This window comes from Diceros bicornis, chromosome 20 (genome assembly GCF_020826845.1).
Source record: "Diceros bicornis minor isolate mBicDic1 chromosome 20, mDicBic1.mat.cur, whole genome shotgun sequence".
Lineage (NCBI taxonomy): Eukaryota > Metazoa > Chordata > Mammalia > Perissodactyla > Rhinocerotidae > Diceros > Diceros bicornis.
Window position 1 is genome coordinate 42186591 of NC_080759.1, and position 13838 is coordinate 42200428.

A 13838-nucleotide genomic window follows, 5' to 3' on the forward strand; every position below is an offset into this window, starting at 1 on the left:
ATTGGATGTTAATAAATTACATATTATAAAGCAGATTATACCCTTGAAAGTTTGATAAATATATATTTTTCTCTTTTCTGCAGCTAATACAGACTATAAGTGCAGTAGACAAAGATGACCCTTTAGGTGGACAGAAATTTTTCTTCAGTTTGGCTGCTGTCAATCCAAACTTCACAGTACAGGATAATGAAGGTAAATTTTAGACAGTGTTCATTATGATTTAAGGTGACATTAACAAGAAATTTCCTCCAAAGTAACAATTATCATATAAATTATGTATTGATTTATTGATCTGTGTTACAAAATTTTGTTTTCATCAGATATTTAATAAGATATTGATTGACAGTGTTTACTCTCTTGAATTTTAAAATAATAAAATATATGAAAGAAGTCTCTGTATGGGTACTAATGAAAAGACTGAATCTTGAAAACACGAAAAGGCTGGAAAGAATCAGTTCCTGTAACAAAAAGGGTGAGACACATAGGGTAGAGAAATGAATGACTTGACTCTTGTGCAAACTTCAATGAGATTTAGCAGCAGCAGATTCACCAAAGCCAAAAAGGCATAGAAGATGGGTGAGAAGTATGTAGCCATATTAGCCTGTGAGGGGGTTAAGTGCAAAAGCATAATTGCAAGGGCAAGACGTACTATTGTCCTGTGTACTATATGAATTTTATAATCTCACTGTGATAAAAAATACTGAAATTATATTTCTTGCATTCTCAAAAAAGGCAGAAACATATTTTAGAGGAAAATGAAATGAAAATGGTAACTATTTTTAAAAAGTTGAACAGCTTTAGTCTTTGGAAAATATGTATGGTAATTATTCTAGTCGAAACAAAAGTATGTAATTAGAGTATTTCTCTCGTTAGTACATTTATGTTAAACTAATTATATCAGCTAGGTTTTGTTAAAAAATCATACTTGTTTTAGAGCAACTGAAGATATAGGTATTCTTAAAATAAATCTAATAACTAGATTGGCATATTTACATTAACTTCATAACAGTGCATGTATGCCGGCAGAGCCAGGCTGCCATATCACCTCTAAGTGGCTTGCAGAATATCAGAAAGTGGTTTAAGATAATAGACAGTTTTACAGTGAGCCAACTATTATTTGAGATATTTGATGTAGTAGAAGCTTTGCACAAATCAGTGGAAGAGAGGGCATCTGTTGGTAACATCAGTTTCCTAAATCTGTGTTTCTGAAATGTCTATGTTTTCTATCCCTCTGGACACTTAAAATAACTGTGACTGGGAAATTAACATAGAGTTGGCAAATAAAATACAAAATTCCCAGCTAAATCTGAATTTCAGATAAACAACACCCATTGTTTTAATTTGCTGAATCTGGCAACCTAAACATATAGACTGGACATCCTTAGTACTGAATTTACAATATTATACTTCTTTCTAGTTGTCTTTTTCATTTGTTTTATATTCCTTTTAAGCTGAGCCCTGGATCTCAACAAGGTATCTCTCAATTTTAAAAAGTAATAGAGACTTGAAATAGCGTGGTCTTATCACAGCATTTCAGTTCCTGGAGAAAAAACTCAAGGCTAATCTTAATTAATTCTTTTTTTTTTTACATACAGACACTTTATTTTTTATTTTTATTTTGAGGAAGATTGGCCCTGAGCTAATATCTGTTGCCAATCTTCCTCCTTTTTTCCTTTTTTCCCCTCAAAGCCCCAGCAGATAGTTGTATGTCATGGTTGTACAGCCTTCTAGTTGCTGTATGTGGGACGCCCCTCAGAATGGCTTGATGAGCAGTGCATAGGTCCGTGCCCAGGATCCAAACCAGCAAACCCTGGGCCTGCAAAGCAGAGTGTGCACACTTAACTGCTATGCCACTGGGCTGGTCCCTAATTTTAATTAATTTGTGACAAGTAGTGCCATTTTCCTACGTTAGGAAGAGTTCCTGGTTTTATATAAGTTACTCAAAGCAAGGGTTCAAGCCGTATGAATATGAACCTGAACATGTTACTAACTAGAATATCACTAAAGTCTGATGGAGTATTTGATCTAATCCTGCATAAATTCACTATTTTCTGTTATTGGGAGGATTTTGAAAGGAATTCCCATGACATAGACATCACCTTAATGTTGCTCTTCTTGAGAAAATACCCGTGCGTTTATTTACCTGTTCATCTTGAAAATCTTTAATTCTATGGCATCATTTTTTAAAAGATTAATTTCTGGCTTCTGTGTTACCACACTTGGAACTTTTTAAGATTCCCTCACTTTTCACTAACTTGTAGGTCAAAAGCATTATTGTGTGATGACTTTCTGAATGTTTAATAAAATAACTTGAATAGAATGGTTAGTTTAGGGTGAAACTTCATTTGTTTCTTCAATATATCAAAGCTAGGCAACATTAAGATTTAGAAACTTTTGAAAAGTCAGAAAACAATAAGGCAAGAAAATTCAAAAAATACCCACATGCATATAAATGTTTATCTCAGTGTAGGTTTGAGAATGGAAGAATTGTGTCATAATACTTCTTGGAACATAGGTCAAAATTGCAAAATTATCAGGACTACATTTTATTTTTAAAATTTGCTCATGTACATCTATTTTGCTAGTCTACTTTCCTAGTTTATGTAGTTAACTGATATAGTAGAATTTAACTTCTCACTAATAATTTAGTAAATTATTGTTTTATGTTCAACAACTATACCTGTAAGAAACTGTCACTTCTTTTTCCTATTCTTTTTTGTGTGTGTGTGCTGTCCTGTTTGTTTGATTTAGCACTTGGCTAACTCGCTCCCTTCCCTACAGTGGCTTTTTATCATTTGTTTGGCTGAAGAAGATTCACCCTGAGCTAACATCTGTTGCCAATCTTCCTCCTTTTTTTTTTCATTTTTATGTGAGCCGCCAGGACAGCACGACCACTGACAGACAAGTGGTGTGGTTCCAAGCCCGGGAACTGAACCCAGGCCACTGAAGCAGAGCACACTGAACTAGAACCACTAGGCCATCAGGGCTGGCTCTATAGTGACATTTTAAACAGCCCTATAGGACTCGCTAAACCAGACTAAGTGCGTTGGACAAACATAGGAAATTATCATCCAAGTATATATTGATTTTATTTTTTAATATTGGTTATACAGGGCTGAGAGAAATCTTTTTTATTAACCCTACAACCCTCATTTAAGGATACTGGGTGAGTTATTAGATAAAGGAATTATCAGTAGCACATGGTAGGATACTAGCCTTTATTAATCCCTACTACTTTCCATGGGTCTATCAGGCACTCCACATTGTCATCCACCAGTACTTAGAGTTATACAAATGAGTTCCATTATATTCAATGTTATAAATGAGTTACATTGTATTCATTTTAATGGGTGGAAATCAAAGTTCAGAAATATTAAGTAACTTGCTCACTGCTGTTCATATATTGGGACTCTTGAAGGTTTTTGACTGCAATATTGATATAGAGAGTGCAACTACTCTTAAAATTTACCCAATCATATTTTTCTACATGAATATTGGATTAATGTGGGTGTTTCATGTGTGCACGTAAATTTACAAATTTACACATTTGTAAATAAGAAAAACATTTACTATGATTTTTTTCCTGGTATGCAAAATATTTATGTTTTCTGAAAACTCTGAAAAACAATATACTATCAGCTATGTAGTCTTGATAAAAAATTCACTTACGAAAATTAACCACTTTGAAAACGTTATCTAAGAATTAGTTAAAAATCTAATAAATAAGCAATTTGAGTATTAGATTCCTCAAACTAATTTATCTTATCTATATTTTAGTTGCATTATATACATTTTATAGGAAAATTGATATCAATTTTATATTTTACATAAACATCTTTTTATTTATATATATATCAAACCATAGTGATCAGGATGAGACAAATTTACTGTTTCAAGCCATTTATGATATTTTAAATTTTGTTTTAGATAATACAGCCAGAATTTTAACCAGAAAAAATGGATTCAGTAGACATGAAATCAGTACCTATCTCTTGCCTGTGGTGATATCAGACAACGATTACCCCATTCAGAGCAGCACAGGGACCCTGACCATCCGAGTGTGCGCTTGCGACGGCCAAGGCAACATGCAGTCCTGCAGCGCTGAGGCCCTGCTCCTCCCGGCTGGCCTCAGCACAGGGGCCTTGATCGCCATTCTCCTCTGCATCATTATTCTGCTGGGTGAGAAACTTTAAAGGAAATGTGACTAGTTCCTAGGTTGCTTACTTTCGTGTGTTTCCTCATAAGAAATTTTGCTGTTAAAATACCTTCCCCCAAACTAACCCCAATGTTTAACATAGACATAAATTAACTATGGAATGTTGTTTATATTAAAAATATTTTATCTGATCAGATAGAGACCTTCCTTTTTTTTTCTTTCTTATTTTTTGGTGAGGAAGATTGGCCCTGAGCTATCATCTGTTGCAAATCTTTCTCTTTTTGCTTGAGGAAGATTGTCCCTGAGCTAACATCTGTGCCAATCCTCCTCTATTTTTTTGTATGTGGGACACCACCACAGCATGGCTTAATGAGTGGTGTGTAGGTCCATGCCTGGGATCCGAACGTGCAAACCCCGGGCCATCAAAGTGGAGCACATAAACTTAACCACTATGTCACCAGACCAGTTTAAGACCTTCCTTTTTTAAATAATGAAACTGAAAGTTAGAAATATTCAAAATATTTTCCAAGGTCACACAATTTCTGAGTGGCTGAGCCAAGGCATGGCACCTTACTGTTAGTCACTTTATACATAGTTTTTCAGTAAACCTAAAGTTTATTTCACTTTTTTTCTCAGTATGGCTGAGTGGAGGCCACACTGTCTTACCTTTTCACTGAAATAATGTTAAAATAGCCATTTACCTCATTCTCTTGTCTTCAAAACAATGATTTTACTTGATTTTATAACCTAGAGCAAATCTCTTTTTAACTGCTTTTGAATTAAAACTCAGATTAAATTTACTTTCTAGTTGTGGGAATAAAACTATTGTAAATATTCCCATGACCCTAATAAAAAAACATTGTACCTGACATTTCAAGAAGCAGCAAAATGAACTTGGACTTTGGAGCCAATCTTAGTAAGTTTCATTATCCTCATTATTAGAACCTTTTTTACTGGGTAGGATCCCTTGGTTGATAGTAAACCATCTGAGGTTTAAAATTTTTACATCACAAATTCTTGTGTGTGCCTGAATACATGAATTCAGGAAAAATAAAATGTCATCTCTTCTAAAAAACTTGAAGAATAAACGTTTTTTCTCTCGGCGGTGGCCTATTTATATTTTAATCACCTTGAAGGTCAAGAATATTTATCAATGGATTTAAACATTCTTTTTTGTAGCATTAGAAAAGTCCCTTATTTGCCCTCTCACACAAGCTTGAAAGCAAGTAGTCTTACTGTTCTATGTTAATGAAAAAGAAAACATAATTTAACACTCGTTCACATAATAATATAATTGTCCTGGTCAGTTTGGGCTGCTCTAATAGAATACCATAAACTGGTAGCTTACCACAGAAATTTATTTCTCACAGTTCTGGAGGCTGAGAAGCTCAAGATCAAAGTGCTGGCAGATCCTGTGTTTGCTGAGGGCACACGTCCTAGTTTGCAAATGGCTGTCCTCTGTTGTATCCTCACATGGTGCAGACCAGAGAGAGCAATCATCTCTCTTGTGTCTCTTTTTATAATCCCATTCATGCCGGCCCCACCTTGACGACCTAATTACCTGCCAAAGACCCCACTCCAAATACCATCGCATTGAGGATTTAGGTTTCAACATATGAATTTTGAGGGGACACATGCAGCCCATAGCAATAATAAATCCCATATCCTTTAAATGTTTGTTCTAAAGAGGGTAAATAAATACAGATATTTCTTCATGTATATACCTACTAAGATATTTTCCCTCCTTTTTCCCATCTAATTGAATTCATATCTGTTTTTCCGAATCATCATTTTAAAGGGTTAGGACCAAAATGTTTGGGGATAGTGAATGAGGGTGCGAAACTAATGCAACCAGAGGGAATTTGATATTAACTTTCTCCTATCTTTTATGCCATTACCATTATTATGATTATTAAAATTATTATTGATACTTTCTCATGGAAATAAGGAAATGTCCTTTCTGAGTGAAATACATTTCCACTTATGGATCTACATTTGTTTAAGATGCATCTAGCTGGGGGCCGGCCTGGTGGTGCAGTGGTTAAGTTTGCACGCAGTGGTTAAGTTTGCATGCTCCACTTTGGCAGCCTGGGGGTCACCAGTTCAGATCCCAGATGCGACCTACACACCACTCATCAGCCATGCTGTGGTGGCATCCCACATACAAAATAGAGGAAGATTGGCACAGATGTTAGCTCAAGGCCAATCTTCCTCACCAAAAAAAGAGATGCATCCAGTCAAAGTTCTTGTATGGTTTTTGTAGTTAATTCAGTGTAGTTGTGAATTCACTCTCTGCCATCGTGTGATCCAACAATGTTTTTTGGGTCTTATGCATGGTATGTATTTCCATGTAAAATCTCATAAATTTCTAAACCAATCTAATGTCTAAATAATGTAGTCTTTTTTCCCAGTAATTATGGTCTTCTTTTAACAATGTAAGAAAACAAATCTATGTAAATCCATCAGCAAAGCTATTTAACAGAAACCAATACTTCATATCTTGTGAAGAATGCTGCCTTTTTAATATAAGGAAGTGAAAAATATGAGCATATTTTTGCTCTTCTTAATTGTTTGAAGCTGAATTCAATTTGTGTCTATTTCTTTTATATAACATCTTATGTCACTGTTTAATTCAAAGTACAAATAATATCTGTACCATCAGGAAGTATCTTGAAACAGTTCTTAGAAAAATAAAAATAAGTCACTGTATTTGTGAAATATCACACATTGCTTTAAAAATAAATTACAAACACTGGTCTTAAACACTACCCACTCTGGCTAAATCCTTCAACACCCTGGCTAAATCCTTCAAAACCCCTGGCTAAATCCTTCAAAACCCCCTTTCCCACTCCAAATAAATTGTTGGAAGTAGAAAATTAATCTTAAATTCTAACCTACCAGGGAAAACCTAATAACTTAAATTCCTTTGTACTACTTCCACTGGTTATTTATACAGTGTTTTTGATGGACCTCTAATGTATCTTCTTTTCTTTTTTCAAGTTATAGTAGTACTGTTTGCAGCTCTGAAAAGACAGCGGAAAAAAGAGCCTCTGATCTTGTCTAAAGAGGATATCAGAGACAACATCGTGAGCTATAACGATGAAGGCGGCGGCGAGGAGGACACCCAGGCCTTTGATATCGGCACCCTGCGGAATCCTGCAGCTATCGAGGAAAAAAAGCTCCGGCGAGATATTATTCCAGAAACTTTATTTATACCACGGAGGACTCCCACAGCGCCGGATAACACGGATGTCCGGGATTTCATTAACGAAAGGCTAAAAGAGCATGATCTGGATCCCACCGCACCTCCCTACGACTCACTTGCAACCTATGCCTACGAAGGAAATGATTCCATCGCGGAATCTCTGAGTTCTTTAGAATCAGGTACGACTGATGGAGACCAAAACTACGATTACCTCCGAGAATGGGGCCCTCGGTTTAATAAGCTGGCCGAAATGTATGGTGGCGGGGAAAGTGACAAAGACTCTTAACCTAGGATATATGTTCTGTTCAAACAAGAGGAAGTAACTTTACCCACACCATCTCCACTTCACACTATTTGATATTCAGGAGAGTTTTCCTGCCACTCAGCACAATTTTTTTCCCATTTACTTTTTAATTTGTTCATTAATTACATTAATTCTTTCCTGTAGGATGTCTCATGGAATATATACGACATTTTATTTAATCACTTCCAAGAGCCAAAGCTATGGAAATTCAGTGTTGTCCATCTTAGGAAATAAAAGATAATTTCAGAAACATGAACAGGATAGTTCTCCCTTAAGCAACCTCACAAACAAGCCGCTTCTGTTAGATACACGTCCTGCCCGTGCAAATGAAGCTTTTAAAAAGGTGAAGAAAAATTTAAGATATATCCTGTTCTGTACATTAAATTAAAGAGAAAAATGTACATGTGGTGTTAGTAGGTGTGATATGCAACCTGGTATAAAAACGTTTGTGCAATTTCATTTCATCAAATTCTATCTGCTAATGTTTTATATTTATATTTTTGTATTTATTTTTAAAAAATAAACCAGTTTTTACAACTACCTTGTCTCCAGCCTCTTTTTTCCCTAGGAATAAAAAGTTTCTCTATGGACTAACTTTCTTGGTACAAAATTACACTGAAAGCAGGTAAGAACACAAAATCATTACAATTACTATAACCAAATTAATATGATTTAGGTAAGAATTATTTTTCCAATGAGTCTTGTTATGCTGTGATTTCTGAAAAACTCTTCACATTAAAAGTATTAGTCATTTATAGATCACTTAAAATTTTACCATTTAAACACATTTAAAACATAGCCATCCTTATGCTAAATATCCCAAAACACCAGCAATACAGTAATTTCATTTTGTTCATATTCACTAAAATAATATCTGAAAGAATAAAACATTTTCTTATTTTTGTATGACATTTATGCTATTGAGGTTTATAGGCAATAATAATTCAGACAGATTTCAGACTGAAATAATTCTTTGATGGAAAATATGCTTACCTCCCATGGTGACTTTGAAAATGCCTAGTAATGACAGTAATAATGCTGAATATTCCATTAAGATACAGCATTGTAATTATGTCAAGTTTTAGAAAGTGCATTATATACTATTTGTAACAAAGTCTGTTTTTCTGTCAATGAATGATTCAATAGAAAGCAAAAAAAAAAAAAAAAATACTGGCAGTTAATTATCTGGAGATCCTGAGATTCATGGAGGCTAACTACCACTAACCCATCCCTCATTGCTCAAGATCCAAACATGATTTATTTATAAATGGAACACTTTGTTGGGCCTACACTAGAAAGTCACATTCCCCGCTGAGTATATTGTGAACAAGACAAATATTTGTGTGCTTTCCAATTAGTGAAAATGCTATGCTTTTGGAGTGAATCAGATTGCAATATTGACATATCCTTAATGCAGAATTAATTATTTTAATCTTCTTGAATGATACTTTTTCCCCAACTTCTAGGCTGAAAAGGCACTCACTCATCTGACTGCAAGCATTTTGGTTTTCCTAGTAATTTATGAAAGAAAAACAACCCAGGTGGTCTAGTTAAAATTACAATCACATTACAAGGCTAAGAGACACATCAACCATAGTAAAACATAACTTGGTTGACTTCCTATATTCAAAAACCCATTAATGTACCCAGAAGACTGACTGTCAAAAGGACAAAGTTTAAGAAAAAAAAAAAATTGATCATGTATGCTGAACTGAAGGAAAAGAAAACCTTCAATGTCCTAGAAAGATTATTCAAATAAAATCAGCAAACATGGAAATGATATAAGAAGGTATATCTTATGAGCATTTCACATTAGTTATGATTAAAAATATAATATTCATTTTATTGAAAATTAGTTTTAAAATATCTAGCACTGGCTATTTTTATTAATATTAGATGTCAGTAATCGGAATTCTTATTTGAAGATTTTTAATTATCCTCATTCAGATAATTTCAAACTGACATTAACTTGCTCTTTCATTTATTTTATTTGTCATCCAATTTTTATAAATTTAAAGAATTATAGCAGTGATCTCTAGCATCACCCAAACGAACCTCCCAAGAATTCTCTTGAAGGAGATTGATTAGCAGGCTTCTTTGGAGATATGAGAACTATATTGTACAAAAATCATTTTTCAGAGTACTGAAATTGTCCTCAGTAACAGATATCCTAATTTTTTTAATAATAAAGGTAATATGTTAATTAATTAATTTCTTGGAAACCCTGAAATTAAAAAGTATGCCTATAAAGACCTGCTCAGACTCTCTCAGTACTCTCCCTTGCATGATGTTCTTCTAAAGGAATGCCCAACATACAGATTATTTTTTGTCCAAAATTTATTTTGTATGAGGAGTGGGGAAAATGTCTCAGTGTCATTGATTTCACCAGAAAACTGTGGACCTTTCATTTATTTATCCATTTATTTCTTCGTTCATCAAACATTTTGAGTATCTATTATAAAAATCAAAGGGTGCTCTAAACCCTAGAGATGTAATAATGAATCGTATATAATTTTTATATATGTGCATAATTACTCTATTCATGAAAATGAAAAAATGGCAAAATAGTTATCAAACCACTTAGAATTTATAACAAAATACCTAATTTTCACTATTATTAGTTTTTGTAAACACAAAGAAAAGAAAGTATTTTGTCATGCTTTTTCATGTTTTAAATATTCAGATAAATGAAATAAAATGATCTATAAACCTTTGGTAATTAGAAATGGTGAGCACGTTAATCAGTTTTCATCAGTTCTATTTTCAACAAAATATCAAAGAAAGTTTATGCAATGATAAATTCCTGCTCTTAGGCTGAGGTTTCTCTCTATATGTCAAGTAGATACTGTCACACAACTGCAAGAGTTCCAGACAAGTTTTGGTAGACTTAAACACATAAATTATGAAGAATTAGTGTCTAGGATATTCAAAAAGAAGGAAACCTAAGATTTAGGATTGAGAATTAAGGATATCTAGGTATCTGGGCTCATTTATCAATACATCTACATAAGTATCTATATACAATGCCTTCAATATGCCTTCACCAGCTATAGCCCAACCCTGCGGGCCATCTGTTGCCTGGCGCTGGGACCGTGTGCTGCAGCTCCCTGGCCCCGCGGACTTGCGCCTGGGCAGGCACCCTGAGGCAACGCAGCAGGAGTGCTGGGCAAGCTGCAGCTGCTTGTGGCCATAAACAGAACTTCCCTGACTCACATGCTGCCCTTCCAGATCTGCTAGAAGTGCAGCCTGTCTTCAACCTTGAAATAATAGTAAACCCCTGGTCTCCTTTTATCCGCTGGCCCACCTGCTGGACCTCGCCCATTGCTTTGAAAGCGTACAGTATTGGCCCACAAAGAAGAGTTCAGGACCCCTGCTTGGTCATCAGGTCATTCTGCAGGTTGTAAATAGTGTGCAATAGTAGCCTCTAGTCAAGTCATTTATTTATTTTGCTGAGAGCACATGAGAGATCCAAGTCGGTTCCCTTTTCCTCCAACGTTATGCTCAAGCCCTAGACTTTGTAGTCATTCTGGATCCTACTTTTTCTTGCAAATCCCACATCCAAGAAATTGGATTTGTTTTACTTTTAAAACATACACAGAATCCCACCACTTTTCACCGTTTCCATTCCCTGGCCCAAGTCACCAACACCTCTTCCATTATTAGGAGCAATTAACTTCCTAACTGGTCTCTCTCTTACCACCTTGCCCCGCTGACACTACTATCAGCGTGGAGGTCAAAGAAATATTTTCACAATGCGTTTCCCATTTGGTTGTTTCTCTGGTTCTAAATTCCACTCCTTCCTCATTTTGCTCAGAGTAGAAGAAAAATCCTACAACGTCCTAAAAGCCTCTCATACCCCTTTGACCTCCTCTGCCATATATTTCCTCTGCTCCAGCCTCTCACTCCCTGCTGTTCTTTCCTGTCTCCACGTGTTCACACTGACCATTCCCTCTTCCTCCAGCTCATGTTCTTACCTCCTTCAAGTTCTTTATCAAATGCTGTTTTTTAATTGAGGTCTACCCTGTCCACCTACTCAGAGTTATAGCGTTTCCCTAGGCACTCCCATTGCTCTTACACTGTTTATTTTCTCCCAAACACCACCACCTTTTTAATTTTAAAGTTATGGGACTTACTTGTTTACTATGATTATTTTCTATCTCCCTCAAACAGAATATAAAATTCATGAGAGCATGGATTTTGTCAGTTTTGTTCATTGTGATGCCCAATAAACAGAATTACCTCTATCTGTTTAGGTGCTCAATAGATATTTTTGGAAGAATTAATAAATATTATACTATTGAGCTTATCAATACTATACTTTATTTAAAATATATATGTATGCAAATACATATTATATACATATGATATTTCTGCCTCCTCCTTTAGATGGTGAACTATTCAAAGTTATAGGAGAGGTCTTAGTGACTTTGTTCATTTTCTGGGAACCCTTTTTCTTCTAGACTGGTACACCACTGGGCCATCATTTTAAGGATAAATGATAATTAGCTAATAATTATTTTGGCTAATTGCTTTAGGAAATTAAAAATAAATCTTAAAAGATACAAAAATCTGAGAAAGTCAAAACATTGTTTTAAATGACCTTATATTACAAATGTGTTTGGAATACTTGTGAAGTGCCTAAGATTATGATAGTAGGAATTGACGTAAAATAAATGATCGAGGCAGAGATTGACTATCTTTTCGGGTTCCCTTCTGGTGTGGTTGGGGTCTAGGTCATGATTTTGGGGACCTTGATAGTGCTGTGAAAAGGCCCAGTAACGGGACTGTTGATGAGGGAAAGTTTTGAGAAAGATAATGATGAAAGGGAATGTTGAAGTGGAAAAGAAGACCAGAGCCCCAGGGACAGCTCTCCTGCCTCCTTGCCAAAAGGCACTGGGGTTTAATTTTGTAATTTATTTGTTTCTTGTATTCTTTGTTTATTTTTTACAGGCCGTAATTACTGGGTATAAACAGTTAGATTTGTATTTTCTTGATTACTTTTAACAAGTCTCACTTGTTGAAATTGCCAAAACATACCACATTATTGATATGAAAAGAGAACACCCTCCAATTTTACCTAGGCATGGACTCTAGAGACAGCCTTGATCAATCAACAACTCGCAAAAAAGAACAAGGAAATGAGCTGAGACAATTGATGTGAATGAGCAAAGATGCTTGGAGTCAAAGGTACATTGATGGTTAAAAATTAAAAAAAATATATATATATATACACACATATATAAATATACAAATAAATAAACATATAAAGTCTCAGCCTCCCAAAAAAAAAGCTAGCAAAACAGTATGTATACAAAATTTATATATATATTATAGATTATATATATATATATATTTATTTTAGTCTACCCAAACGTTTATCATACATATTACAATTTGCATCGAATTCTCATGATAACCTCAGGATTTGTTTAAGGCTACAAATACAGTAGTAACCTCCATGCTGAACTAGCTATTTCATTTCACATTTGGAAACCAACTAAGCAAAAGAAGAGACAGAAAGGTACTTTTCACAATTCTAATTCGTATGTGTAAAAACAAACAAAAAGGCAAATAAAGATACTTTACTTAACCTTATTTTCCACTACTATTATAAATAGGATTATTTTAGAATATGCATAAAGTTGCACAATGGACACTCTTCATTAAATTAAAGGATTTATATAGGAAAGAATTAATGATCAATAACAGCATAATAGAAAACTGGTAGACAGTTTGTGAAAACTCCTTTCCAGCTGTGGAATTATCCTGAATTTGGAACATGACATTTACAGCTCCACAGGAAGGAGAGCACAGCAACTTGATTCCCAAATTTATCTGAACAAACCTCCTACATAATGTGAAATATTTAGAAACGTTCCTAAGACTCTTACCATGATCTTTGTCTCTCTCCTTTTACAGTCAAGAGGATTTTAAATGAGTTTTTTTTTGTTATCAACGTGTAAAATCTAGGCCATTGTGATACAGTTTACATTTATTTCCATTATCCTCACTACTAATGTATCTTAAAATAAATCTCTACTAAGTGATTTTGTTAATGTCAATGCATCTTGGTTAAAAACATCCCAAACTTAGTGAGTGATTCTACTTCCAGCATATTCTACTTTTTTTTGAGATTAGCAGGACTTTAGCATTACAAAGTTATTTATTTGAAA

The 13838-nt window shown here is 34.6% G+C and overlaps 1 protein-coding gene across 1 annotated transcript in view; it reads left to right on the forward strand.

Annotated features, from left to right (window-relative positions):
• Positions 1 to 7759, forward strand: part of LOC131418922 (cadherin-10) — a 116052-nt gene extending 108293 nt beyond the window's left edge. The window contains exons 9-11 of the mRNA XM_058563494.1: positions 84 to 192; positions 3928 to 4179; positions 7157 to 7759. Coding sequence (XP_058419477.1) covers positions 84 to 192; positions 3928 to 4179; positions 7157 to 7647 — 852 coding nt within the window. The 3' untranslated portion in view covers positions 7648 to 7759. The remainder of the gene's footprint in view (positions 1 to 83; positions 193 to 3927; positions 4180 to 7156) is intronic.
• The last annotated feature ends 6079 nt before the right edge of the window (positions 7760 to 13838 follow it).